The 27853-nt window shown below is 42.1% G+C and overlaps 1 protein-coding gene across 5 annotated transcripts in view; it reads right to left on the bottom strand.

The window, feature by feature from the left end:
- EML1 (EMAP like 1) overlaps nucleotides 1-27853 on the bottom strand; it is a 163837-nt gene that overhangs the window by 13447 nt on the left and 122537 nt on the right. For 3 of the 5 annotated variants that reach the window (XM_033108794.1, XM_033108793.1, XM_033108796.1), the window contains 12 exons: nucleotides 19169-19197; nucleotides 17926-17982; nucleotides 15498-15627; nucleotides 10925-11074; nucleotides 9599-9668; nucleotides 7755-7865; nucleotides 6774-6869; nucleotides 4960-5094; nucleotides 4183-4282; nucleotides 2957-3111; nucleotides 1122-1247; nucleotides 719-850 (listed from right to left, as the gene is read on the bottom strand). In XM_033108794.1, coding sequence (XP_032964685.1) covers nucleotides 719-850; nucleotides 1122-1247; nucleotides 2957-3111; nucleotides 4183-4282; nucleotides 4960-5094; nucleotides 6774-6869; nucleotides 7755-7865; nucleotides 9599-9668; nucleotides 10925-11074; nucleotides 15498-15627; nucleotides 17926-17982; nucleotides 19169-19197 — 1291 coding nt within the window. The remainder of the gene's footprint in view (nucleotides 1-718; nucleotides 851-1121; nucleotides 1248-2956; nucleotides 3112-4182; nucleotides 4283-4959; nucleotides 5095-6773; nucleotides 6870-7754; nucleotides 7866-9598; nucleotides 9669-10924; nucleotides 11075-15497; nucleotides 15628-17925; nucleotides 17983-19168; nucleotides 19198-27853) is intronic. The other 2 variants (XM_033108795.1, XM_033108797.1) reach the window with 1 other exon arrangement.

Raw genomic sequence — 27853 nt, forward strand, 5'->3', positions numbered from 1 at the left:
GATGCAGTAGAAGATCCGGTTTTGGGAATCACACACAGCTGGGTGTGAACACTGGCTCGGTCACTTACTTAGTGACCTTGGCAAGTTGTGTGACTCTTCTAAGCCTCAATTTCCTAGTCAATGCCATCGGGGGAAAAAACCTTCATCCTTCAGGGCTGCTGCCAGGATTAAGGGTCACGCATGTAGAGTGCTTGGTATACAAACAGCGCTCAGTAAGTGTAGTCATTGCTATCACACATAGGAAAGGATGGCTCGGCCCTGCTATACAAGCTGAGTTCCTTTCGTAAAGATTCCAGAGATTCCAGCTTTAAAACATAAAGCTTTACTAAAGCTTTACGATCAAACTCAAACTGCAGAGATAAACTGTAGGCTTTTAGAGCAGCTTGTAAATTCTCATTCCAAAGGTATGCTGTAAACAGAAAGCGGCCCCATAACCAGAGCTTCTCAGCATTAGGGCCAGTGGAGAGACTCTGCACTCAGGACACCCAACAGCCCATCAGAAAGGCTAACTCGCCGTCGAAAAATTCAACAGCAAACTTCAGAATTGCATGGATGAGACCACACTTGGGGCGATGTGGAAAGCAACGTAACCCAAAGGGGGTCAATCAGTGACAGTTGCTTTGGGACAGTTTTATATCATTATTTATCTCCAGCGGAAAAATAACCATGTTCCAGATAAACTTTTATGAGAGAAGTGGAATGTGTCATGCATGTCTACCTCTATTATCTTGTCCCATACAGGCCGGTGACCAGCAGCGTCCCACAGAGTGGCATGCCTGTCGTGCCCACAGGTCAGGAACTGAGGTTTCGAGGCATGGATCGCCAGTCCCCAGAGCTCATCAGTGTGACCCTGCAAAGAACCAAGACAAATGGAAGCTCCCTGAAACGCTACAGTCAACACTCAGCCTCAATGACGGTGGACCGGGATCGCTGCATACTTCATAATGAGGCTCGGCTATTTCTCCTCCTCTCCAACTTCAGTTATGATAACAACTGAAACTCCGAAGCCGAGGGAAGCTATATGAGTGCAAAACACAGGAATAACCTCCTCTTTGTAATGCTTTACTATAGTCTCATTTTACATAAAATGAACATGTCTGGTGGGCCTGCTGGGAACGTACCTGAGTAATGGGTGCAAAGTCCCCTGACAGAGTGCCCTGTAGAACAAAGTTTCTGGTTGTGCCTATCAAGATCACATCACCTTTCCCTTCGGCCACTGTTCGTATTGGACCAAACTGTTCTGGAATCTGCATTGAAAAGACAAGATTTAAAATGTCATTAAACTATTAGCTCCATCATTCAAAATGCTTGTTTATACATCATGATGACAGCCCCTTTCTCTCTCTCTCTTTCGCTCTCTCTCTCTCTCTCACTCACACACACACACAGAGAAAGGTCCACAACCAGTACTTATTGCATGAATGATCAAAACCCCAAATCTTACGCTTAAACTCCAAACATTTTATATGCCTTAAAAGAATCAGCTAGAGTAAGGTTGTTAAAAAAATGATAATAAACAAGAGAGCGTTTTTTCCTTGACAAGGTTAAACAGTAAGAGACACTACTGGTTAGTTTACTCTTTACTTGTTATGCTCTTGGCTAGCAGCCACAGGTAAAATTGGGAGAGTGAAGAATAAGTTAACATGCCATAATAGGAGTTCCTAAAATTTACTGTAACTTAAAATGGTGATTTCTTCAGCAATTTCACTCTATTTAGTTTTGAAATCCATTGTTTATATTGGTAAACATATGGAATTATGTAAATGTGAAGAAAAATAATTTCAACATACACCAGCCAAGGACGACTTGCTAGGATAAGAGAAGGGGAGGTTTTCACACTGTCGAAAGAACGAAAGCCATAGCTAGACCCTGGTGGTTGCCCCAGACGTGCCCGTTCTAGGGAGGGAAGCAGCAGCCTGCTCTTCTGCACAGCTCCGACCTCCAGTGTGTTCGTTAGCACAGATCTGAGAACAGGTGATGTCAATCCAGGCTACTGAAGAGGAGTAGTGGATACTATAAACATGGTGAGTATCTTCTACGAAACTGGGTGAGGCTGTGCAGCTTTGATTGAGGTTATAATTTAACCTGGGTACACATTCAATGAAATGCTGGTCAAATCTTATGATAAAAAAAAATGCTGCAATGGTTAAAATCTCTGTGAAAGGGAAGTGATTTCCAAACTCAGATGAAGGGCTTCCTTTATTAAGAGCAAGAATCAACAAAACCAAATTCTTCCATAGTCAAAGCACCGTGCCAGCGGCTCTTGTATGTAACATGTGTTACAGGATGTAACATGTTCTGCGCATCTGATTTAGAAGTTGGGAAAGTTCTACAGTGTGTTCACCCTACGCTAGCGATGGCGACCATCAACCTTCAAGCTGACGCCGACCTTGACATCTGTCTGCTCATAATTTCCTGGGGTCTGGGGGAGAAAATTCAATGAGAGTGCAGAAGGAATATTAGATTTCTTGCCTTTGGCTCCTACCGGAGTGCAAGCTGCTACCCAGGTAATAAGGAGGTGAAACAGATACGAAAGAAGAACGTGGAGCTCTAGAGAATGTGTTGGCACTGAGCCATGTGCAAAGGAGATAATAAATATTAGCTCAAAGCGATAAAGTCTCCAAAGTAACACGCTAGGAATTAAAGTGAAAAAGATGATGTCAATGACAAATCAAAATATAGATAATATTCCTTTGAAAAAGTGAGACTGACTGCACTATAAAAATATCCTAAATGTGAAATATGTTACAACATCAAATTTTATAAATCTAATTCCATTTTAGTAGTTGTACTTAAACCGCCCATGATTTTAAGGAAATATTATCCCATTTCATAAAATTTTATGTAAACAGTTTTTCAAAACTGTACGCTAAAGATTTCCAACGAACAAGGAAGCTGGTTAGGATAACAGTTTAAGGTTCCAAACGAATTTCAACAGCTCTGCTCACTGTCTTACCTCGGTTTTATGAAGTTTCTGATAGTTTCCATTCCAAGAAATGAGCTTTCGGTCCTTCCCTCCTCCCGACACCAGCGTGCCGTCCCTTAACATACAAAGTGCAAAAATGCCACCCTCGTGGGCCCCTTGGACGGCATAGCTTATTCGATTCGTACCTAAACACACCAAGGACACCATCCTTAGAACTTTATGAAAAGGCTCACCCCTGCCCACCAAATCTCACGTTTGTTTTAACGTCCATACTGTGGGTTAGAACATCATTTGTAATGTGAGTCTGCAAAGGATTCGATCTCTCCAAGTTCACAGAGCACTAGGCCAGCACGGACTGGATCTCCTCATAATTAAGGAAGACAGGCTAACACAAAGCACAGTGTGGCTAGAGCACAACGGGAGGACAGCTGGCTCAGACCAGGACTAGAGTCTGATGAGCTGTGTATCTGGACACGTGACTTAACTGCCCTGCGCCTCCGTCTCTCCCTTTGTGTAACAGGCCCTGCTCATCCCACAGGGTTGTTCTGAGGGTGAGGGAAACAATCTTGAGAGCACCCAGCACAAAGGGTAGCAAGGGTACCACAGAAGTCACCACGTTAGACAGAAATTACATTGATGGGCTGTTTCCACCTTCACCCCAACCCAAACTCTGAAAGCCCTGAGGGATGGTGTACTTCCCCTTTTTTCTGGCACATGGTAAGCACACAAATGATCACAGAGCTCAACTGAATGGATGTCTTCAACGTGAAGAACCCTCTTTACCACACTGTTTGCTCACCGAGTGGGAAATTCGGATGTGACTCAGCTGTGTGCCCACAGCTTCTAGTGTGCTGCCTCGCACATAATTAGTACTTAATAGTGTCTGCCAAATACCATGTGACCCAGAACAGTTATTTAAATATTTCATAGCTAAATCAATAGTCACGGAATACATCATCATTATGATTTGTTAACAGATCTCCTAAGAAAGCTGTTAATTCCATCATAGTATCTTGGACTTAATGAGCCTTTTAGAATGACAGCAGGGTCAATGAACTCTAACCATTTTTGTTTTCCTCTGTGCTAGTGCTATGGTTTCAAGTGACACAGGCACACATGTATGTATATACCGACATAACTCGGAATTTAATAGCAATCCTATACATTATATTAGTAGACAATTCTTAACAGAAGTCACATGTGACTTGTTATAACGTTACCACAAAATGTTTGCTGTGACAATCATCAATCGTTACCTTTTCCCCATATCAAGATGTTGCCACTTGAATCTCCGGTAATGGTGTCACCATTTTCGGAAAAAGTCACACAGAGGACAAACTTTGGCTTTTCTTGCTTCTGCAGAATATTGTAAATATATACATATATTTAGTCAAGACACGCTTTTTTTGGATTAATAATATCTAGACTCACTGTAACCCCCCGATGGATAGTGCCAGTTTCTGTCACTACACTACATGCCTTTCATCTTTATCAACCATTAAGTAACTTTTACCATGAGATTATCTGCTCCAAAATAAAGAAATTCCTGACAGTTGCAGACAATTTGAGCAAAGGAGGGTGTTGGAGGGGCCTAAAGGGCGGTCTGCATTGTCACGACTATGGCCTGAGGAACAGGGGGCCCTGGCACCAGAATAAAGAGGTCCTCCAACCGCCTCTGGGCATAGGGACAAATATCCCCACAGAGAAGAGATGCTGTCACAAGGCCCCCAAGTGGCCAGACTGGAAAGCACAGGGAGAGTCTACAACCCTTTGCAAAAAGATGTGTTGCCCAATTGACCTCCTGAGTGCCTTCCTTCTTCCCTGTGTTGGCCCACCCTTCCTTCTTGGGATCTCCAGTGTCATCCACGAGACACAAGAGGCTCCCCAACTCTGTTAGGGATCCCAGGAATAGTCTTTGTCACTACACCCCCACATTGACTAATTATATTCTAAGATGGGATACCTCAAAGAAAAGTGGCTGACCACAAGGACACTCAGTGAAAACTAAAACTATAAATGTCTTTTAACTTTACCTCGAATAATCCTTGCTTCTTAACGAGGGCGTTTCCTTCTAGCGTCCAAAAATACAGATGTGATTTTCCACAGGTGACTATTATATTGGTGTCCGTGGGGTGGAAATCGGCCGCAAATACAGCTTCGTTAGAACACTGAGCGAAACAGGAGAGTCAAATGTCCCAAATCTCTTAAGACACTTAGGAAAATAAAATCTTAACCACAAATAAATACCGCATTAAGTTAAGCCCGAGCCTCTTCATTTTTCCCTATTTAATTCACCTTCAATGAACACGAAACTTCTGTTTGCTGTGGGCTTAGCCTCTCCCTGTCTGTCTCCCCACTGGCTGTAGCCTGAGGATGACACGCAGAGCTTTCTCTCCGGGCGGGCTTCTCAGCACCTGGCACAGAGAGGCCCGTAGCGTGCGTTCACTGAAGGAGTAGCTTAGGGACAGCTGGGGACTTAAGAACTGCCAGAATTGCTCTCCTCTGCCCAGCACGGATTCCCAGCCCTGGCTGAACAACAGAAGCAGCTGACGAGTGTTAAATGCAGATGTCAGCCCTTGACGCCACTTAGTGGTTGGAATCTCTGGAAAGGGCCCAGGAATCTGGATTTTCTATGGTTCCATTGCTCCTGCCTCACTTTGGCTGCCATGCTTGCCCTGGGAGTCCCTCCTGGTCCAGTTTCTGGCACGGTGCTGGTGGGTGGGTGACCAAGCTGGAGATTCAGCTCCTTGGGTGTACCACACTACCCCTCACCCATTATCGGATTTCCGGGACCTGCATCCTGGTTGGAAGAATCATGCCATGATTGTTCCTTTTACTTGATAATTCAGTTATACCTTTCAAAACCTGAATAATAACTTGCCTCTGATTATATCCAACCTAGGAACATAGCAATAACTTAAATACTTGACCAGAATATTAGAAGGCAGGGCTAGCGCATGAAAACAGGTATTAGGAAACACTACAAATTAGCACACAAGGGCTGCATCCCAACATGCAAGAAAGTTAGGTAGGTAATGTGATCCAGTGGTAATCCCAATGTGAGGTGAGGAGGGTGATCCAGCGGTAATCCCCCGTTAGCTTAGGAGAGTGATGCACTGGCAGGCATAATTTTAGGGACGTAAGGTTATTTTAGGTTAACGAATGCCAGGATGAGAAATCTGAAGTCAATTCCATAAAACAGATTGAATCCTGATTTAACAGGAGGAAAACATAAGAAAGCTTAAGGAAAGTTCATTGACATATTATACAGAATGAACGAGAGGTGGTAAAGAAAAGCCTACAGGTCATCGCTGCAGGCAGAGTCCCACGGGGGGACTGGAGTCTGGCAGAGGCACGCGCTTGTCTTTCCTGAGTGCACTCCGCTGTGGACAAGCCCCACACTGGCCGTGCTGACCTCACCCCCAGCCCTCGGCCTGCTCCCCTCCTGGCCCCTGCCTGACGGGGCACCTCAGAATCACACCTCCAGTGCTTCCTGACATGTGAGTACACAGGGGACCCTCAGCATTTATTGAATGAAAGCAAGAAAAAGTGAACAAATGAACGATGGAATGAATTAAAAGAATCGTGTCTATAAAAGAAGGTCGGGAAAACCCTTACAGACCCTGTGAAGAGAGAAGGAAACCTGCCAGGACTGGGGCATGGCCTCCTGAGAGGTGTGAGGGGCCGAGTCCAAGGGATTCTGGGAAGGAGAAGGGCTTCTGAGGGCTACGTGGGGGATGGGGGCCCACAGACCTAGTGAGAAGCAGGCAAGGGGCCGGGAGCCAGTGGGATGAGATGGCTCCAAGTGGGGAAATGAGAGCAGAGCCCAGCACAGGCTTGGACAGACCTTCACATCCGCTAGCCTTTCTTCTCTCTGCCAGTCCCATACGGAGAGCACGTGGTCATTGGAGTCATCCACAGCGCAGAGATTGCTTCCTCCGTTCTGGAAAACAAAGGGTTTCATAGGAAGACTACACTTGAGAATAAAACAGGTTGAGAGTGATTCACAATGAACATTCATTTTATTTTTAATAAAGAGTCCTCTACATTTTAGTTATAGAGTATGTACCCGCTGCTTTTGAGACCTGCTTACTTGGGCAGGCAGGCAGACAGGGAGAGCAGGTGAACGTGGGGTGATGAAGGGACATGAGCAGAAGAGAGGGGTCCCGGGGTGGCTCTTCACCAGCAGTTCCATTAAAACCAGCCTCCAAAAGGGCTGCAGAGCCCTCCTCCTGGAGGGGCCAGTGCCCGCAGCAGGCTCAGCACAGGCCTGGTACTAACCACGGCTGGGGTCACTGAAAGGTTGTGCAAGGAGTGAGGGCCTTGGGGGTGAGGCATGGGGTATGTGGATGTGAACATGTACGTGTGTCCGGGATATAAGTTCCGGACTGGCTGAAGCAGGGGTGGGAAGGGTAGATCTGTTGAACAGGCACATTCCAAGGAAGCCTGAGAGACCATGCAGCCCATTCAACTCCTGCTCTGCTCACAGACAGTGAGCCAGTCCCTCGGTGGATAGTAGAGGTGCTGGAGCCCCCGAGGGAGGGGCAGCTGAAATTCAAGGCCAGAGCAGGCAAAACTACCTCAGGAACCTGAAGAGTGTGGCTGCAGGGCCTCTTTCCATTACCACACTCATGTGGCTGGAAACGTCTGATGGGAGGCGTGTGACCTCTGAATGAGGGGACCTGGGAAGCAGGAAGGTTTCGGAGTCCGATCTGCACTCACTGGGTGGGTGGTCACCCAGGGTGTTAACGGTCTCCCTCTTCAGCCTTGAGATGATTCTCTCCGCCCTAGGGATAAAGGCTGCAGGACCTACAGGGCTCATACTTACAGATTTGGAGAATGCAATGCAGGTGACGGCTCGGTCAAAAAACCCAGTTCCGATGACATGCAGTGTATTCAATGTCACGGAATCCCAGATGCGTACATGGGGGGGCAGTTGCTGTTTAGAAAAAAACGCAAGGTCCCCAATTGTGACAGTTATACAAATTTATCTTTACCTGGATGCTACAAGATTATTTCAGTTTTGTCAAAACAAAAGGTCTTTTTCTGCGTTTGAGAACTCTTGTCTTTTAACATAAATGAAAGATTCCCAAGGCTTCAGGAGGACATGGCCACTGTGACCGATTTAACCTTAGGAGAGGTCTCCCACGTCTTAAATTTTGAATAGCCAATTCTTGATAACCACAGGAATATTTTAATTTGTACATCTGGATGTGTCTGAATTTTAAAAAGGAAAAATGAGAGGGAAAATGGAATCTCCTATAAGGGTTAGTCTTATAAAATGTGTGTGGATTCATCAAGACTGGGGCACCACCAAAGAGTTTTAAGGGGTCCCTGGGCCCCATAGGAGCACACTGGGCTATCAATTATACAAAAGTAAAATTTCGAATTGTTCTGACTTAGTTCAAAATCCTCTCAATTGTGTTCCAACATGGTTTAATACTAATTTTTCTCTTCCTCAATAGAAGAAAGCATTCCAGAACCAACAGCAGATTTATCAAGAAAAGGCCTAGCATTGCACCTAGTGGACAGAGTGGGTCAGGTGCAGGCGGGTGAGGCTCTAGTTTGAACTTGTCTCTAAGTAGCTGGGCATACACAGCCCCTCGGCCTCTCTGGATTTCTCTGTATGTAACTTGAAAGGGATGGCTCAGATGGTGATCCCATTTTCTCTGGCTCTAAAGTTCTAATTAATTTCAATGCCAGAAACTGAATTACACTTCTAATCCACTAGAGGGAGGAAAAATGGCTTACTACTAATTTCGAAGAACTTTTAAAGGACATTTAACATAAAAAAAAAAAAAAAGATGACGACTCTGTTCCACTATGTGTATTTACATAACAGTACTCTGATTTCCATTGTTCCTGTTACTTCTTCTCAGATGAAGAATTTTAATGGAAAATAGCATAAGGTTAATATTTAAAATTTGATGTTATTGAAGTATTTTCTGAAAAATGGTAGCATTCACGTTTCCTGGAAGAAAACATGTTGATAAAAATGGAAGTATTTCATGTAATTAGTTTCAGATCATACTTTGTGCAATAATAAGCTATAAAGGTAGAAATCCAAAAAGGTGCAAGGAGTTTTGGATAAGACATGACAACGACCACAGTCTGTTGTAAATAGGTAACTGGAAGCCAGTTTTGAATTGTTCGCTATTTGTTAAATTCCACTAGTTCCCCCTCTGATTCTTTAAAATACAAATTAAAGTCTTGCTGAAGGGCTCACAAAATTTGTGATAAAACTCCCGCAAATTTTGTGGATCACACACAGACACAAACTCCATGGGCTGAAGTCATAAACAGAGATTCACACAGAGGTTGCCTGAAATTCACTGAAGAGGCAAAATGCCTATATAGAATGATGATTTCTTATGACTTTAACTTAATAAATGTGTACTTACTATTTAAATGTTTATTATATATGTATGTAACTATCCTAAGAATTAATGAAATGTTAGGCAAGAACAATGCTATTTATAAATTGGTTGAAATTAAGATGAACTCAAAGGGTTTTTATAAGTCACTGGAAAGATTTTAATTTGCAATAAAAAATTCTAACGAGGGATTAAGAGGTATTCAGATACTTTATACCTAAGCAGGCTTATTCATCAGCAACATGTTCTGTTGTGCTACCAGTTCATTACAAAAATATGAAAAGAGAATGTAACTCACTTTTCCATCCTTAGACGTGCCTGCGACTTGTCCTGTTGCTATAGTGATCTTATCAGGATGAACTGCTAGGCTAAAAAAAAAAGGATATTTATAAAATACCTACTCTGTAAAAGTAAGCTTTACTTTTTTTTGATCAAATATAATCTAGTTGAAAATTTAAATATAAGAAATACATAATGCCCAACTTTTTACAGACTGACGATGAATTCTCTGAGCACCCCAATGACCTCAGACAATTAGTGCCTGTTTCATTTCATCTCAATTCCTTCACCTCCAGAGATATTTCAAACTCAAGGAAAAAGCATTCTTTACTTGCAAAATACCATTTCAATCTCAGAACCACTTAATTAGTCTGCAAGCTTTACTGAGAAGTCACTTTGAGTATTGCAAACAGCAAAGATAACATCTTTCCCCAACAGAACTTTTATAATTGACCAGGGACCTCGGACAAATAGAAATACATAAATCCATTGTTTCATCCACCCATTCTTCCAAGATACATAAAACCCCACCAAGAGTTATAAATGAATTATGAGAAAAGCAGACCCAGATATAAACATGAGGGAAAACATTTTTATTTTTATTAAAAAATAAAGACCCAAATTAGAAGCTGTTAGCATGAGATGCAGGAAGAAGGCCTCCAATCAGGGGTCTATTAGAGTCATTGGTCTAGGTAACATGGTTGGTTAAGATTACGTGTTATAAGGATAGGAAACTAAAAAAGTGTCTTAGAGAGCCAGGTAGTTACCGTGTTTCCCCGAAAATAAGACCTAGCCGACAATCAGATCTAACGCGTCTTTTGGAGGAAAGGTCGGCTAGGTCTTATTTTCAGGGAAACAGAGTAGTAGACGATACAGACATGAAGAGCTTTTCTCAAAGATCCTATTTTCTCAGATCCCTTTTCTTCTCTTTATTTCAATGCCAGAAACTGAAATACACTTTTAATCCACTGAAGGGTGGAACAAATGGCTTACTACTAATTTTGAGAACTTGTAAAGGTCATTTAACACTAAAAAAAAAAAAAAAAAATGACGACGACTCTGTTCCACTATGTGTATTTACATAACAGTACTCTGATTTCCACTGTTCCTGTTACCTGAGGAGTCAGGTGTAGACTTTTAATGGAAAATAGCATAAGGTTAGTATTTAAAATCTGATGTGATTGAAATCTTCTCTGAACAATGGCAGCATCCATGCTTGCTGGAAGACAGCATGTCGATAAAAATGGAAGTATTTCACGTAGTTTCAGACGAACTCAGCACTGATCTCCTTTCTGCTAAGACTGTGTCACAAGCGTCACAGGCACCCCAGTTTTGGAGGACTCACCACTTCACGTCATCATTATGGCCGGTGTAATGCCTCTGAAGCTGTTCCTCCACGTTGTACAACACGACCACTGACGCGATGAAATACACCGTCTCACCCGTCGGAAGTAGATACAGGTTATTCCGACAGTCGCGGCCCCTGTAGCCATAGCTTCGTGTATGTCAAGGTAAAACATTTTTTCTTCCTTTTAACACCTGACAAAGCATCAGCTTTATTGAACAGGCATAGGCAATAAAATTCTATGTGACTATTGCCATCAATTTCAGAAATTTAAATAACATTAAATTGTAAATACTCTGCCAAATATATCTGACCCTCCCCTCCCATATAGGCAGGCAATACAGTTGGAATTGGTCATTGATTTAATGTGAATATATACTTATAAATATTGGTCATTGACTTAATGTGAGTATTTTGCCGTGTATAATGCGCATCCATGTTTTTGGACCAAACTTTCAGGAGAAAAAAAATCTTTCATTTTAATTTTTTAATTCAAATTTTTATTTGTTTACATTTAGGTACTTGTTTTTTGTATTATAAAGGAATTTTAGCATTTATTTATTTATTTATTTATTTTTAAGATTTTATTGGGGAAGGGGAACAGAACTTTATTGGGGAACAGTGTGTACTTCCAGGCCTTTTTTCCAAGTCAAGTTGTCGTCCTTTCGATCTTAGTTGTGGAGGGTGCCGTTCAGCTTCAAGTTGTTGTCCTTTCAATCTTAGCTGTGGAGGGCGCAGCTCAGCTCCAGGTCCAGTTGCCGTTGCTAGTTGCAGGGGGCGGAGCCCACCATCGCTTGCGGGATTCGAGGAGTTGAACCGGCAACCTTGTGGTTGAGAGCCCACTGGCCCATGTGGGAATCGAACCGGCAGCCTTCAGAGTAAGGAGCATGGAACTCTAACCGCCTGAGCCACCGGGCTGGCCCTAGCATTTATTTTTTAACATAGTATAAGAAATTCTATGCAACAAGTAATTACAAAACACAAGAACAGATACAAGGTACAAGAAATTTTATGTACGGGTAACAAATTTATGATATTTACGCATCATAGAAGACCAAGAACTCTTCATCATTGCAAGTTCGTCATAAGTTCAACAAAACCGATTATCGTATTCCAGGGTGTTATTTTGTGTACAGATATCATTATTGATTTCTAGAGTTACACTTTTAACTCATAAGTATAAATAAAAGAATTAAAAACATTTATATAAATATGGAATTAGTCCTACCCATGTATAATGCGCATCCTTATTTTTCCCTCACAAATTTGGGCAAAAAAGTGCATATTATACATGGCAAAATATAGTACATACTTTTTTAACAGTACAAAGATGTAGTTTTGGTTTTAGAAAGTATTATATTTGGAAAGCTAAATTTTTCAGCTTGATCAAAAATGGTAACTTATTTTATTTACTAAAGGTAACTGATCGGCATTCGTAAAGTCACTGGGAGATGAACTCTTTTCAGTTTAGTCAATCAATCACGGATCTGGGGAGCAACAGCCAGGGAACAAATTTCTTTGTTGAACTGCTGGAATTTTATGTGGATGCCTTTCTTCACACCTACTCTGCCTTTAAATTTTGCTAAGCTGGTGTTCTGAAAGGCTGACAATCAAAACATTCTGCTAAACCTACCACCCTGACTCCAGAATTAAATTCACCTGAAGCTGCAGTTTGACACTAATTCCCAGGAATGCTGGAATGTTTCACACCAACTTTTGTTTCTCTTTCCTTTCTGCTGCCTTTCCTGGGTAACGTTATCACACGACTTGCTCAGATCTACTGAACTATCACAAGAGTCCCTAGTATGTTCACTTTCCCTCTCGAATCTCTGATCTTTCCAAGGCGAGGGCTTGGCTCTGGGAACTAGAATCAGAAGGAACAACAGAGCCAAGTGAATCTGTCGTCTTCTAACTCTCCATGTTGTCATCTTGAGACACGAAGCTACAATTGGGAACCGAAGTGGCCATTACTCTGTGGATTAATAAGAGATTCAGCCTGCTTCTGGAATCATGATTGGGAAATCAGTCGAATCCTGATTGCAGTTTGTAGCTTTTGTAGCTTGTTTGGAAAACTAAATATTAATATATGTGAAAATATTGTTATTATTATTCCAAATATTAAGTAGTGTGAGGTTATCAATCCTATTCCAAGAAAAAGCTTTGAGCTGTGAAGTTCCTTATGTTTTAGAGTATTTAAAAAGAAATTTTAAGATACTGACAATTGACTTTTATGTACCTCAGCAAAGTCAATTATAAGTTTATTTTTTACCATAATCTTAGATCTAAATCTTTTACATTATAAAAGTACTTGTAAAAGGTGCAAACCACACACACACACACACACACACACACACACACACAAAAGGTAAAAAATTTAGAACTTTACAATTGTACATAGAATGTTTTTACTGTAAAATTGAGTTAATGTATAAAATAATACTTTATGTCATAACAAATATATTAGAACTTACAAAAAAAAATTTTAGGTCTTCCTTGCCACAACCATTCACAGCTCCTTAGGATAATTACTTCTGTTACTATCTTGGCATGTATACACTTCTGAACCTTGAAAACTATTTTGAGAGCAAAATATCATATGAACTTGGATGTGAAAAAATAACCTGGCAAAAAATACCATTTATTTGGAGCAAATACCACTGTTTCATGTCTTCTAAAATATGAATAGGGAGTAGGCTAAATAAATGTGTTTTGAATAATACTTTCCAGATCTGATCGAATCAATTTAACCATTACTGACTTAAAGAACTGAATCACTTCAATTATGTGTGCCAAAATAGATTCCCAAATAGGTGCAGGTAAATGCTACGACATCTGAATCTGAAGACATAAAAATATGTATGCATTTGGGGGGAGAAATTAAGGTACAGATGATAATTCTAAAAAAATTCCAAAGAATATGATTCCATAATTTCAACTATACTAGTCATTTTTCTAACTGAAATTACAACAGTTTCAATTTAAATGAACTTCTTATAATTCGTGTTCAGAGCATCACGTTAAACTGGTACTCAATAAATATTTGCTTGAGGGTAGAGAAAGGGTTTTTGCTCTTTGTCTTAGAATCTGCATGGACTGGAAGGTGGCCTCTGTAGGTGTCCTCTAAAGTTAAAAACAAATTTAAAAAAATGTAAGTCATGGGGATATAATGCACAGCACAGGAAATATAGTCAATAATATTGTGATAGCGTGGTATGGTGCCAGATGGTTGCTGGACCTATGATGACCATTAGGTATATAAATGTTGAATAACTATGATGTACACCTGAAACTAATATAATATTGTATGTTAGCTAAATTTTAATTAAAATCTTTAAAAAATTAAAATAATGTTTTTAGCTTCAAAAACATTTTTTGGAGCTATAATGGAACAACTTTAAAAAATAAATAAAATAAAATAAAAATAAAAAAATAAGAAAATAGTAAAGTGAAGCAAAAGTAAACAAAAAGTGAAAAATCAACATTTCATTCACCGTTTTTCACAGGCTCTATTTTCTTGTCTTTCAGTGTTTTCTTCTCAGAAACTCATTCACTTTCCACATCCCGTACTGTATTCCAGCAGCTTTACTTCAAGACCGTTAGTCATATGGCTGACTCAGATTTTGTGGCCTAGATTTGGGGAGTGGAAGTTTCTTCATATTATATTTTTAAGTGATATTGTATCCATGCTCCACGCCGATTTTCTTGATGCCATTAATTGTACGCTTCCCTTTAATACTTGGGTACCCTTACTCTTACGTTACTTCTTCAGTTAGTCAGTGTTAATGTGCAAATCAGGTCCCCATGGCTGGCCGGGTCCCTACTTGGTTTGAGGAGGAATGTGAGTGCTTCCTTCCAGGGGATGGCTCTTTCCTCCTTCAGGTTTAGAAACTTTTTGCCAGCATAGTGTAGTGTCTACTTCTGATAATCTCACTTTCTCATTCATAAATTCAGTGTTTTCTTGCATTTTCATTGTTGTTTCCTTGTAAACATGTAAAGCTCCTGGCTTTTCCACTGGTCCCCGAAGAGTTGACTAAGTATATGACATTTACTATGAAAAATAATCAGCACTTCTATTTTCATGAGAATCCTAAATTTTACCCATGTGTGATTATTTTCGCTAAGCTTTCTTTTCTATAAGTTTTTCACTAACTTTATTTTATCATAAAAGTTAAAATCCAGGCCGGATGCTAGTGATACATCTTCCCATGACTCTCAAAAAAACAAACAAAAAGAAATCAGTCAGACAATCATATGACATTTTAGTATTTTCTTTTCAGGAAAATACAGTATATGTATGTGAGCAAGAACCACGAATACGGAATGACACGTCACTGTCCCCATAATCAGTAGCTCTTGTCGGACTCCCTTTGCGAAGACAGTACTGGGCTCTGACATGTGGCCAATTTTGTTAAATTAATTTTTTAAGTGTAAGTAGAATATTTTGCCCTTTTAGAAGCTTAAGAGCGCTTAAGTTTTATGAATTTCTAACAGTTAAACTTCAAACCAAAAGCATTCATCAACTGGTAACTTCAGTTGATCAGGTGTAAGACCTAGTCAATGAATAAAAGGATACACCCATTCCAGCTTGAGTCTCTTGGTTGGCAGTTCCATCTTTGCTTCCAAGTTGTAGGAATCCACTTGATCTTTGGGCAGGTACATGGTGACAGGGCGTCCACGAAGAAACATTTTTACATATCCTTCTTCTACAAAAAGAACAGAGATGTCAGTAAGATATCTCAGTGCCCAGTGCCTTTAAGCTATGCTAAGCCTTCTCTAGCCTTTCACTGTAAAAGTGAAATCTTTACCCTCATCTTGTTTACTTTTGATATTCTGCTTACTTAAGTCCATGGACTTATTGTAAGAAATTTCAAGAAGCAGGAAAGAACTAGATTCCATTATTTTTCCATGAGAGATTTTAGTGCTTATAATTTCTTTATCATCAGGAAGGGGGAAAATGCCAGCCCCCCAAAATACAACAAACACAAGATATCCACTGAAAACTTTTATTGACTTCAATGTATATACAATTTCGATATCAAAATTCATAAAATATCCTTCAATAGTTAAAGTGGCTTGTTATATCGCAATGTAAAAATGTATCTTTATGTATCTTTTACATTAGACAATTCTTTCAAGTGTAAAGAACCCCGAATCAGCAGAAGTACATGCTAGGATGCATGCAAAAAGGAAGATGCTCAAAGAAAAGCTAGAAATGGAAAAGACCCATTAGAGAGAGGAACTGGGAGATAAAACTTTCTAGAGCAGACATTTTGATAATAAAATAACTTTTGATGTTTTAATAAACTGTGGGGACAAAAGTAAACCTCAATAATATATCAACATGGAGCGACTCCTGGACTTTTAAAAAGGAACAGCTGAGGATCTTCTGGCTAGCATTTTTAAGACATAATAAGACCAAAGGAAATGTCTTGTGAGCTTCTGATGAATTTGGTTCTGACTCAGAGCTCGCTGCATTCTGCTGCTTCTGGAGATCAAAGGACCGGGCCTTAGTGGCACTTAAATGGGACAGTTGGAACCAGGATATCTGTACATCACTCAACTGAAAAATCATCCACAGAGAGGAAACTGGCGAGGGAACATCATGGAATCATTGCAGTACCGTTAGGTACCACGTTTACAAGTTAGTTTTGTAAGTCTTATTCCTAAGGATTTTCAAACAGTGTCACATGCAACATTGCCTAAAAATCAAGAGGCCATCCCAGTTTTGTTACCGTGTGCATGCACTTCAGGTCTTGAATGCATGCATGTGACACACTCTTCACTCTGCATATGAAGTTGGACTTTTAAATAACAACCAGTACGCGTTCACTCCTGCTCAGTGCGCCAGTGGCTGCCCTGTGTTCTATGGATCCTCCTGTTAAATATTTGCACTTGGTTCCATCCTCCCCAGATCCACTGTGACTAGCCCATCTGAGACCCTGTCAGCGCAGGCTCTCTTACCAGTCCCCCACATCATCTTATATTCTGCTGCCAAACCCATTAAGGTACAAACTGGATTTCACTGAGTCTCCACCTAAAATCCTGCACCTGCTCTCTTACCTGCTGGATTCAAGGGTCCAACTGCCCTGCCCCAAGCAGCGCACATGGATTCTCCTCTCTGGCCAGACGTGTCTCTTCATGACTCTACACATCTACCTTGCTCTGTGCCCCCATCCACGCTCTTTTCCTCGCCTGAGACCTCTTTCCTTCCTTAATCCCTCACCCCGATCCCAGCTCATCGGACTGTGTGACTAACCAAAGAACCTAAACGCGCCCAACCAGTGGACCGACAGAAGTAAAAAGAGGTACAGGCATGACAGAACTTAAAGTTAACAGAAAAGTGACTCCATCAATTCTCTGTGTAAGGGAGGAGTCACAGACTGCAGATCAGGAATGAAGAGACTACAATGCCACTTCCAGAATACACGAAATACCTACTTGTGAAGGCTGTGGTTATGTACTGGTTACAAAGTCCTCCTGACTGAGGCAGCTTACTTATTGCACAAATCTAAATTACTGCACTAGGCAAAAAAAGCACTGAATTTAGTCTTGGAATTGTCGTGTACTGGTAACTCAGACATCCTATGTCTAGAATCAAAACGCAGCAAGAGAAAGCAATGTTTTTTTCAGGCATGTTAGGATAACAGCACACAGCCACCACATCCAGGGGTGCCAGGGGGAGAGGCCAGCAGCGGTGCAGGGACCATTTCAAACAGTGGACATCCAAGGGTTGTCCTATAGCTCTCTTAAGGTTTATACAGACTTTTTAAAAGTTCCTGTAATCAATCAGCCAATAATCAATCAAGAACCAAATTACAGCTAACTCATTCAAACCCATCCAAGTCAAGGCTCAGGAGTGCTTTTAACTTAAATCCAAGTGGTATGCATCACAAAAACATTTTCATACAAGGAGAGACTCTGTTTGCCTGTATGAAAATGATTTCTGTAGCCTGGTAACAGCTTTGCTCAGAGAGCTATGAGGTTTCAGAAAGGCCTCCTACCTTTGCAGTGTGTCACCCGGCGCTTCCCTTGAGATTTCGGAGACAGACACAGAAGTGCTAGATAAAGAGATGGTGAAGTACTGCAGGGGACCTGCCTGCCCGCTCCAGGAGCAGGAGTGCTCACTGGCCCTCAGAGGGGCTACCTGCCGTCTGGCAGACACACCTGGACACACTGCCGGGATTCTGACAAGTACCCTCAAGACCTAGCCTGCAGGCTTATGGCGATTACATTTTCAGGGAGTAATTTCACACTTCCTGAAAATGAAATAAAGACTAAAGCACATGCTGATAAACACGAAATTCTGACTTTTATGTTTCATTTCTGAATTTAAGGAAAAATCTGGAAAAATTAAAATTAAATGAATTGACTATAAAACAAATAAGTCATGGGGATATAATATACAACATAGGAAATATAGTCAATAATATGGTGATAATGTGGTACGGTGTCAGGTGGTTGCTGGACTTTTCATGGGGATCACCTCTTTAGCATAGAGCATAATCAGTAATACGGTAATAACTCTGTATAGTGCCAGCTGGGTACTGTTGAATAACCATGATGTACTCCTGAAACTAATATAATAGTGTATGTTAGCTACATTTTAATAAAAATCTTTAAAAATTAAATTAAGTTAATTGATTTAACTAATTTATATATTTATCAATTCTTTTGCATTTTAAACGCACTTTTAAATAAGGTTAATATCCTAATAATAGCACCTATCTTATTATAAAATGTGTTAAAAAGGGTATATGGACAGGTATATAATGAACTATTAGTTTGCAGTTTAGGAAATCAAAGGCAGAAAAAGAAAAAAAAAGCTACTTTTAGACAAAGTTATGGCTTGATGCATCAGAAACTTTTCTTTTCAGAGAAACACATGTGTTGCTGACAGGAGCCTCGTTAGTAAGGAAGGAATAACAGAGGCAACAGAAGTCTTTGAACCCAGAAACCCCTACAGTATGGATGCGTGGTGGCATGTCACCCTGCCTCCTCATTGAGGTATCTTAAATCAGCTTTCAAGGGGGTCAGCAATGGGTTTAGTTTTTATGACGGTTTTAGGGGCCGTCTCTGCATGACCTGGGCTGCGGGACGCCCAGGGACAGGCTGACAGTCAGCCCCGACACACAGACACCAAAGTTGGACGCGTCAAAAGTTGGCCCCTGAAACAGCTACTTATTTGTGCTTCAGGTTCTGAGGCGGTGAGTGAGGGGCTCCCACACAAAATTAAATGAGACTTACCCGCGCTGAAGACAGGCTCCTTGGGTTTGCTGTGGAGAGAAAAGAACACCCGATTTTAAAGGGAGGCTGGAGGGCTCATATCATTCACGTGAGACCCCACAGTCATTAGCTGCAGTGGTTTGTCACACGTACTGCAGGAATGACGCGCGTTAGCAAGAGAAACAGAACCATGTGACTGCAAAACAAACGAGTGTGAACAGAAATGTCCAGAATCCCGGGTTCATCACCGAGAGCAAGTAAGTGTTCAGAGAAGGAAACCATTTGGCTGGTCAAGATGGGAACAGCCCTGCCCAAATGTGTGAAAGGTTTGTTTTCTGCCCCAGGCTCCTCTGACAGATGACTGACAGCATTGATTTAAAAAAGAAAAACCTAGCAAATTCCTGACAGAGGGTGTTTTGGGTAAGGACTTTTGGAGCCATCTCCCAGCAGGGTGGCCACTGTGAGCAAGCCTAGAGAGGGGAGGGTGAAAAAGAGGCAAGAGTAAGGAATAGCAGGGGGCGGGGGCATCTCATTGGAGATGTGGGGGCCCCACTGTGGGTTCCGGCCAGGCTGAGACCACCCCATGACTGCACCTGGGAACCCAAATGCCCAAAGCCTTCAAGGTCGGGCCACAGATGGACTGAGGTCGTCCCCAGGGGCAAACTTCCCACTGACAAGCCTGTGTGAGGAACCCCCCTGCGCAGGACAGCACAACCTGCCCCTGACAGCCACCTGGGGGACAGATGATCACCGCCCCCCCCACCTGCCAGACAAGGAAACAATTGCTCAGGCAGGGCAAGAAACATGCCGGATTCAAAGCCAGTTCTTCAACCCAAGTCTGTGAGACTCCAACATCCAAGCCGTCTTCACTGGACCACCCTGCTTCCCCATTACCTCTCGCTTTAAGATACAGAACAAGACATAGTAATAAATGAAACCCACACCTAAGGGGGCCTTTTGAGGCTCATAGATATTTTGTGTGTGCATATTTTAAAAAACATACCTGAGCAGATGTAGTCCTAATATGACTTCTCTCCTTTATTTTAAACTTCAAATACAATGGGAAACACCACCAGTAAAATTACCCTTAACCCCAGGATATAATACATAATATGTTAACATCCTTCATGTCCAGAGAATTTTATGCAGTCCACTGGGGAAACCTTTACTGATGCTTTACAAGTGTCTGCACTCTGTTCAAATGTGTTTTCAGTAGTTGGGTCTGCTACAGGCTTAGTTTTCTGAACTCTATACCTTTGGTCATTGAAAACAGTACTCTGACCGCGTGACACCACCTTTTAGCGGAAAAGCCTAAGCCTTACATTGGCCTATAAGGCCCTAAACAACCTTTCTGACCCCTTTACATTTCTGCCCCATCTCCCTTTGCTCTCCCCTCAGTCACTGAGTCCAGCCACCTGACCCAGCTTTCCCTCCCACATGCCAGGAGCCTGTGTCAAGCTCTGCCCCAGCTTCCCCTCCTCCTGGACGCAGTGCCACAGCCAACCACGTGGCCCCTGCGTGGGATCTGTGCTCAGAGCCACTCCCGGGGAGGCGTCGTCTGATGCTGCACTCTGCCAGCTCAGCCAGCCCTGCTCCCGACCTTCCCCGACCCTCCGCAAGCCCCATTGGCTTTATTTTACTCTGGAGCAACATTAGTGACGCCTGTCGTTTGCTTCTGCCCATTAGGAGGTGAGCGCCAGGAGGGTGGAGGTCTGGGCTCTGTTTGCTGCTGTACCCGGTGCCCGTGACAGCAGACAGTTGCTGGCTGGAAGGAGGTGAGGTCTGGAGCCCGTGGGACTCCTCTCAGCTCTCCCTCCTCAGACCAGCGGGTCTGTGTGTGGGCAGGTGGCCCTGCCTCTCTCCGCAGCCAGACACACTGCTGCCTGGAACCTGGTGTGAGGCCCAGAGCCGAGGGCGTCCCCCTCCGTCCTCCCAACAGGACCTCAGATTGCACTCTGCACCACATCTCAGGGCCTCTCCCAGCTTTCCCGTCCTTCCTACAGGGCTGGCGGCCACAGCCTGGCACCTATGCAAGGCCCACATGTGGAGGTCTCTCTCGGTTCTCCTGCTCTGCCCTTAGACGACAGCAGGCCGTGCCTGTGCCTCAGGGACAGTGTCTTTCCACACTCGCGTCCTGCTCCCAATCTCTGTCACCAGCTCACTGGAGGTCTGTGGAAAAGGGGTAGGTAAGTGTGTGACGATGGCCCCTTGTGCCTGGAGTCCCAGGAATTCTAAACTACCCTGCAGTCCACACGCAGCCTTTCATTATAAGCTTTCAGCTGCTCTCTTCTTACTCCAGCCACGCAGACTCCCTCTTCCCGCAGCTGTGGGGCCCGTCCCTCCTAAGGTGGGCTTGTCACTTTCTGGCCTTTAGTCCATCACATTACTCTGTGACTTCCGTGGGCTTAAAATACCTACGGTTTTGTACTTGCCCCAGCTTGTTCTCATGGTTGTGGGGCAGCGACACTTTTGTGCTTTTCTAAGCGGAAGCATAAGCCTTCCCTCCAAACTTTATACTGTATATTGTTAGATTCACAGGCAGGGTAAGGACACAAGAGGAAAACCTTAAACAGAAGACTACAAAGCGTGATGACAGGAAGCCAGGTAGGAAATCAGAAGACAGGAAGCTCTTTTTTCCATCTTGACTTTGAAGTAGAAAGATGCAAAAGCCATGAACACAGAAACAAGCCACCCAGAACGTTCTTTGGAGAATGAAAAGAGCAATTACAGATCATGTTCCTCTTAATCTGTAGAGGAGTGTGGACGCCAAATATAGGGAGGCCCCTGGACTTGTGATGCTGAAGCAATGTACCACGAAGAATGAATGGTCTCCATCAGAAGATCAGAAAAAAGCAGCGGGTGTGTTGACGCCTGAAGATCACTGAGAGAGGTACCAGGCAGTTCTAAAGTGCTCACATTTCTTTAACACTTACTCTAAACTCTGCTTCACTTTTTGGTATATTGTATTTAGAAAACATTCTATTGCTATATTTCATTATTTTAGAGAGTTCAATTTTTATAGAAAAAAATACTATATTTACTTTAGAATCCATTATCCCTGCCAATGCACCATCTTTCCTGAGCGGGAAGAAGAGTAACTGGGAGAGGAAACTTCACTCGTGTGTGCAAGTCTTATAAATACACACCCCTGTAACATGGCAATGAATCTTCCCAGCTGTGGAGAGAGGGGCAAACCCCCAGAACTTGTAATGATAATAATGATCCAAAATTAAGGACAGCGTGGCCTGTGGTCACACGTAGCCAACGGGAGCCGTGCACTGGACATACATCCTTTCCCAAACTCCCTGTCGGGGGAGTCAAGAGTGGGCCCTCAAACCCAGCACTATCTGAAACGTGCTTGGGCTGTGAATTCACTTGGCACAGGAGATGATGGCCTCTCGAGGCGTTATGTAATTTGTCTCTGATTACCTCGGCGTGAGCTAAATGGAAAAATTAAGTGGGTGACTTAAGATTGTCTCGACAGCCAGGGTGTGGCTCTCTGTGGGCAGAGTGAATAGGCAGTGGGACCAGATGAGATGTCATTCATCCTTCTCTGACTATGGCGTCAATACAGATGCCCCCCCCCCTTTCCCTCCCCTGGAGCTCAGGAGAGAAGTAAGGCCAGAGGAAAGAGCAAGGATTTCCCCTCTGGCAAGCAAACCCTCATCTCTTGGCTATTCTGACACTAGGCTGAGGCCAATATCTGCAAAATGAACAGTGTTGCAATCCGGGGCGGATTTTACTGCTGTGTTTTGGCAGGAAGGAGGTTGGCTGGAAGAACGGGGCTCACAGTCCCTTGGGCCAGTGGGTTCCGGAGACTGTCCTGAGGACTCATAAGCACTAAGCAGGACCGGGGTCTCACAGAGGACGCAGGTAGCCGGGAGTCTCCATCAGACCAGTGGCTGGATCTGGAGGCAGCAGGACAAAACCAGACAGTTGGCTCAAGGAAAAGCTCCCACCCTCATACCCATGAAGCAGTCACAGCCCTCTCCGTCTCGTAGCAGCAAATCTCAGAGAATGTTCATTGTGGGCTTTGGGCGCAGGGACTATTGCATTGGGCCTGTTTTCCTCTTCATCTGATAAAACTCCACTTGCTACAGTGCAGACGGGGTGTTTGTAAGGCGGAGAGTCCAGCGCAGAACGTGTTCAGACTGCGATTCACCGAGCAGTCACTGCCCTCCTTCTCCCTGGAGGGACCTCCACTCAGCACTTTCACTTGTTACCTAATTTACCCCAAGTTCCCGAAAGAGGGCTCAGCCACTACATGGCTGGGTAACAGGGCGCCCTGGGCAACCAGGATTAGAACAGAACTGACAGGCCAAATGCTGTTTGAGCAGACATACCTGCTCTTGGAAACGACCGGTAAGGCTCGATCAAGGAGGACAACCTTACAAAGTCAAACATGTTCTTTCTCTGTGACTTAGCCATCTATAAAATCTTAGCTCTCAGCATACGTTTCATTAACTCCTTTTGAAAAGGATTTCACGCGATGACATAAAATTCCGCTGGAAGTCAAAATACTCTACCATGGAAGTGATCCTTGTTTATATAAATTGTCCTTCAGCAGCTTTTTACTTGAAATAGAGTCATTTAAGAACCATCTATTCACAATGTTTAGAAGTCACTGGAGACTTTATTGAAAATGAAGAGTACTGCTTCGTAGACATTTCCAACCAATACTTCCAGCTCAACATGGCGGAAGGAGCACAGACAGTTGTTTCACCCCCATAAGCCTGTTTCCTTCCTTTACAAAACGGGGATAAAACCAGCGAGAAGTAGATTAACTAAAATGTGTGAAAAAGTGCCCAATGCATGGCTATCAATTAATATTACTTCCTTCTTCCTCCTAATTTCACTGACAAGAGCCAACATGTATTTCTGGGCTCTTCACCTAACACCTCAAAACAAGAACAACATAAAAATAACTAATAAATGCTAACAACATAAAAATAACTAATAAGTGCTAACAACATAAAAATAACTAATAAGTGCTAACTTATCAGTTTAATATATATTAAAAGATAAATGAACCCGGGCCCTGAAGAATGAAACAATCTCTTCAGTTAAGAAAGAAAGAACGAAAGAAAGAAAGAAAGAAAGAAAGAAAGAAAGAAAGAAAGAAAGAAAGCCTAATTTGTCACCCAATTTCTAGTGCAAAATGTTTCAGAATCTAAAAGGTAATGTTAAAATCATCCACCAATAGGTGGTGCTGTTTACATAGATCTTAAATAGTTTAAAATTAAATATATAATATCCTTTCATTCATTCATTCATTCAACGAATATTTACTGAGCACCTACTGTGTGCCAGGCACTATGCAAAGTACTAGAGAGACAAAGAATAGTGATACAGTTTCTTCCTCCCAAAGCTAAGTGAGGGCAAGGGGTGTGGGCGAGGTGGGAGTGGGGAAGAAGTTACAGTTACAGATGAAGTTCACGGGCAGGTACAAAGCGACCTGAAAGGCACCTAACTCAGACCCGATGGCCAGGGGCGGCTTCCCACAGGAAGGGGCAACCCGAGCTGGGTCTTGAAGGATAAACTGGAGTTCCTCCCAACACATGCAAGCATCCTTCCCTGCCAAATTTCCAGACACACACATATGCCACTCAGGAGAAGGAAAACCCTCCCCTTACTAGTGCTAGATGTGTAATCCACAAAGCGATGCATTTGTGTGGGTCTCCTGTATCTGTTTTACTTTACAATAAAAGAAAAAGATTTTTCTAAAAATGCTATCTTCTTACTTAGATTTACATTTCTTTAAGACTGAGTTTGATTAGTTTTTCATTAGTTAATTGGTATTTGTATTTCTTTGTCAGTGAACTACCTGTTCAAATACTTTACCCATTTTTCTACTGAACCGTTGTCTGTTTTCTCACTGGTTTGTGTTGAGTCCTTTGGAAATTAAGGAAACTGGCTTTTTCAGTTGCACGTGTCATTAATGTTTGTTGAGAGAATGAATCTTTGTGTATAAATCCTTCTACTTCTCACCGAGCCCTACACTGTGTTCTGTACATACCGTGTTTCCCCGAAAATAAGACCTAGCCGGACAATCAGCTCTAATGCGTCTTTTGGAGCAAAAATTAACATAAGACCCGCTATTATATTATATTATACCCAGTCTTATATTTATAAGACTGGATCTTATAGTAAAACAAGGCCCGGTCTTATATTAATTTTTGCCCCAAAAGATGCATTAGAGCTGATTGTCCGGCTAGGTCTTATTTTCGGGGAAACACAGTAGTAGGCGCTCAGTAAGTAGGCAGTGCTGTGGCATTGAATGAGTAAGGTGATAGAAACGTTCAGAACCTCTGAGTCCTCCCTCTTCCGGGTGGGGTGAGGGCAGAAACAGGAGTTGGAAGACTCTAAAATGTCCCAAAGAAGAGAGGCGCTTCCAGACTGGGGAGTGGCAGGAGCAGGGGCGTGTGCACATCGGTTCCAACACTTGGGAAGAAAGAAGGTGATAACCGCAGCTACCGTTTACCCTGTGCCAACAGTAGCAGGCTTGTGCAAGGGATTCTATGTACATGATCTTATTTAATCCTTAAAACTACCCTGGGAGGTAGGCAGTGTTTTTACTGGCACTGAGGAAACCCCAAAGAGATGAACTTGTTCACAGTCACACAACAAAAAGTGGCAGAGCTGGGATTAACACTTGCTTACGGCTATATCACCCCATCCTTTTAACCTTTTTTGTTATATGGATTGGGGTAAAAATATTTATTCAACAAAAGTTTACTGTACACTTACTATGTACCAGGCATTGTTCTAGATGTCAGGCTGGTCGGATCGGACTGGAAAAATCTTGTTGGTAACCGGATGTCTGACTAAAGTACATTTAGATAAATGGTGATCTACAACTAAAATAAATGATGACCTAAAATAACATTGTAAGAGTATATTTACTGAGACAAAGAGGTAGTTATAGAGTAAAAGAAAAAGAGGGTTATAAGACATATGCAGAAGAGTATAATTTATGTCAAAATGATACACTACACCCTAGAAACAAAACTAGATGGAAATGTAAGAAAATGTTAGCTGTGCGTTCTGAGCGGTGAGATTATATAGGTGATATCCATTCCCTCTTTTTTGTGCATCTGGGTTTCCTAAAACACGCTACTGCGTAATAAATAAATTATCTCAAAAAAGAATAAAAATCTTGCTGGGCAAAGTGAGAGCTGGACCTCAGGGCATAAGAGAGGATGAGGAGCCAAGAGATGAAGGACCCTGAAACCTCAGCTGAGAATTAACACTGAGATAGTAGTGACGCTAAAGTAAAAGAAGAACAAATCTGAGGGTCTCAAGGCATCACTAGAAAGACTATTCCATCAGATGCTAGAGCTTTAGAAAGGATGGAGCTCAGTGTCCAGCTCAGTGGTTCTGGACCTCACAGTTTGGCTAAAACGGTCAGTACGGGTGTTCAGGTTGTGCACTGCAAAAGGGCATCTAAGGGACCACATTCACAGGGTAGACAACTTCAGTATTTTGAACTTTTTTTCATATTTGTTGACTCCAAAGACGGGAAGTTGATATGTACGTTACAACAAGATTTCTAGCAGATGGCTGAAACATTTCTTTTTTTCTTTTTTTTAATTTATTTTTAATTTATTGGGGTGACAATTGTTAGTAAAATTACATAGATTTCAGGTGTGCAATTCTGTATCACATCATCCATAAATCACACTGTGTGTTCACCACCCAGAGTCAGCTCCCCTTCCATCACCATACATTTGATCCCCCTCACCCTCATCCCCCACCCCCCAACCCCCTTACGCTCTGGTAACCACCAAATTACGTTCCCCAGATTAATTTTCAAACCCCGTGGCCATCCTGTGGTCACCGACTGCCCTCCAATCCCCTCACCCTCCCCCCCACCCCCCTGAAACATTTCTTGTTCTAACAAAATCAGCCCATTACCAAAACTTTCTGATGGAAAGTGTCCTGCTTACAAAGTTGACAGCACTACAAAGGGTGAACCAGTTTTATAATTGAAACAGTTTATCAGTCTAATGACATCTAACATAAATTGTAGCTGTTTTTCTGTGTGAAAAAGACCCTTTTTTCAATTAAAAAATTCCTTATTGGATTAATATACTAGCTAGCTACATTAGCACAGGTCATTCATCAGAATGTTACTGTCGAATGTTACTGTACTTAATGAATAAGTACTTCATTAAGACACAAATCACTATATAATTGTTAATATTCACTTACCATCAATAATATATAAAGTATTACATTGTTATATACTGCTTTTGTTTGGTCAGTGCAAAGATTAAGTGCTATTAAAATTTTGTGGCTTGTTACCAGCAAAGTATTGTAAAATGTTAAGATAAAAGTCTACAATGTCACATGAGACCGTCAAATTCAGAGGCCATTTCCAAAGAAAATGAGATATAGAAGCAAGAAGACTGAAACTATCATAAAGAATATAGTTTCTATGAAAGAAAACCTGAATCATTTTAAAATGAATTATTATATCTGGGAAAATGTGAATGTTTAGGATCTCAAAGCCATTATTATTTTAGGGTAAACAGTAAGATGTGTAAAATTTATATGGAGGGGCTTTATATTTGCTATAATTATTATTATTGAGAAATATATATGCTGATTCCTTTTCTTCAGTAAAAGGAGCCTTTTTCTAATTTTCAAAAGGCATCATACGTGCTAACGACAGCTTTATACCGAGTGTGTGGCAACTGTGAGCTT

This window comes from Rhinolophus ferrumequinum, chromosome 6 (genome assembly GCF_004115265.2).
Source record: "Rhinolophus ferrumequinum isolate MPI-CBG mRhiFer1 chromosome 6, mRhiFer1_v1.p, whole genome shotgun sequence".
NCBI classification, from domain to species: Eukaryota; Metazoa; Chordata; class Mammalia; order Chiroptera; family Rhinolophidae; genus Rhinolophus; species Rhinolophus ferrumequinum.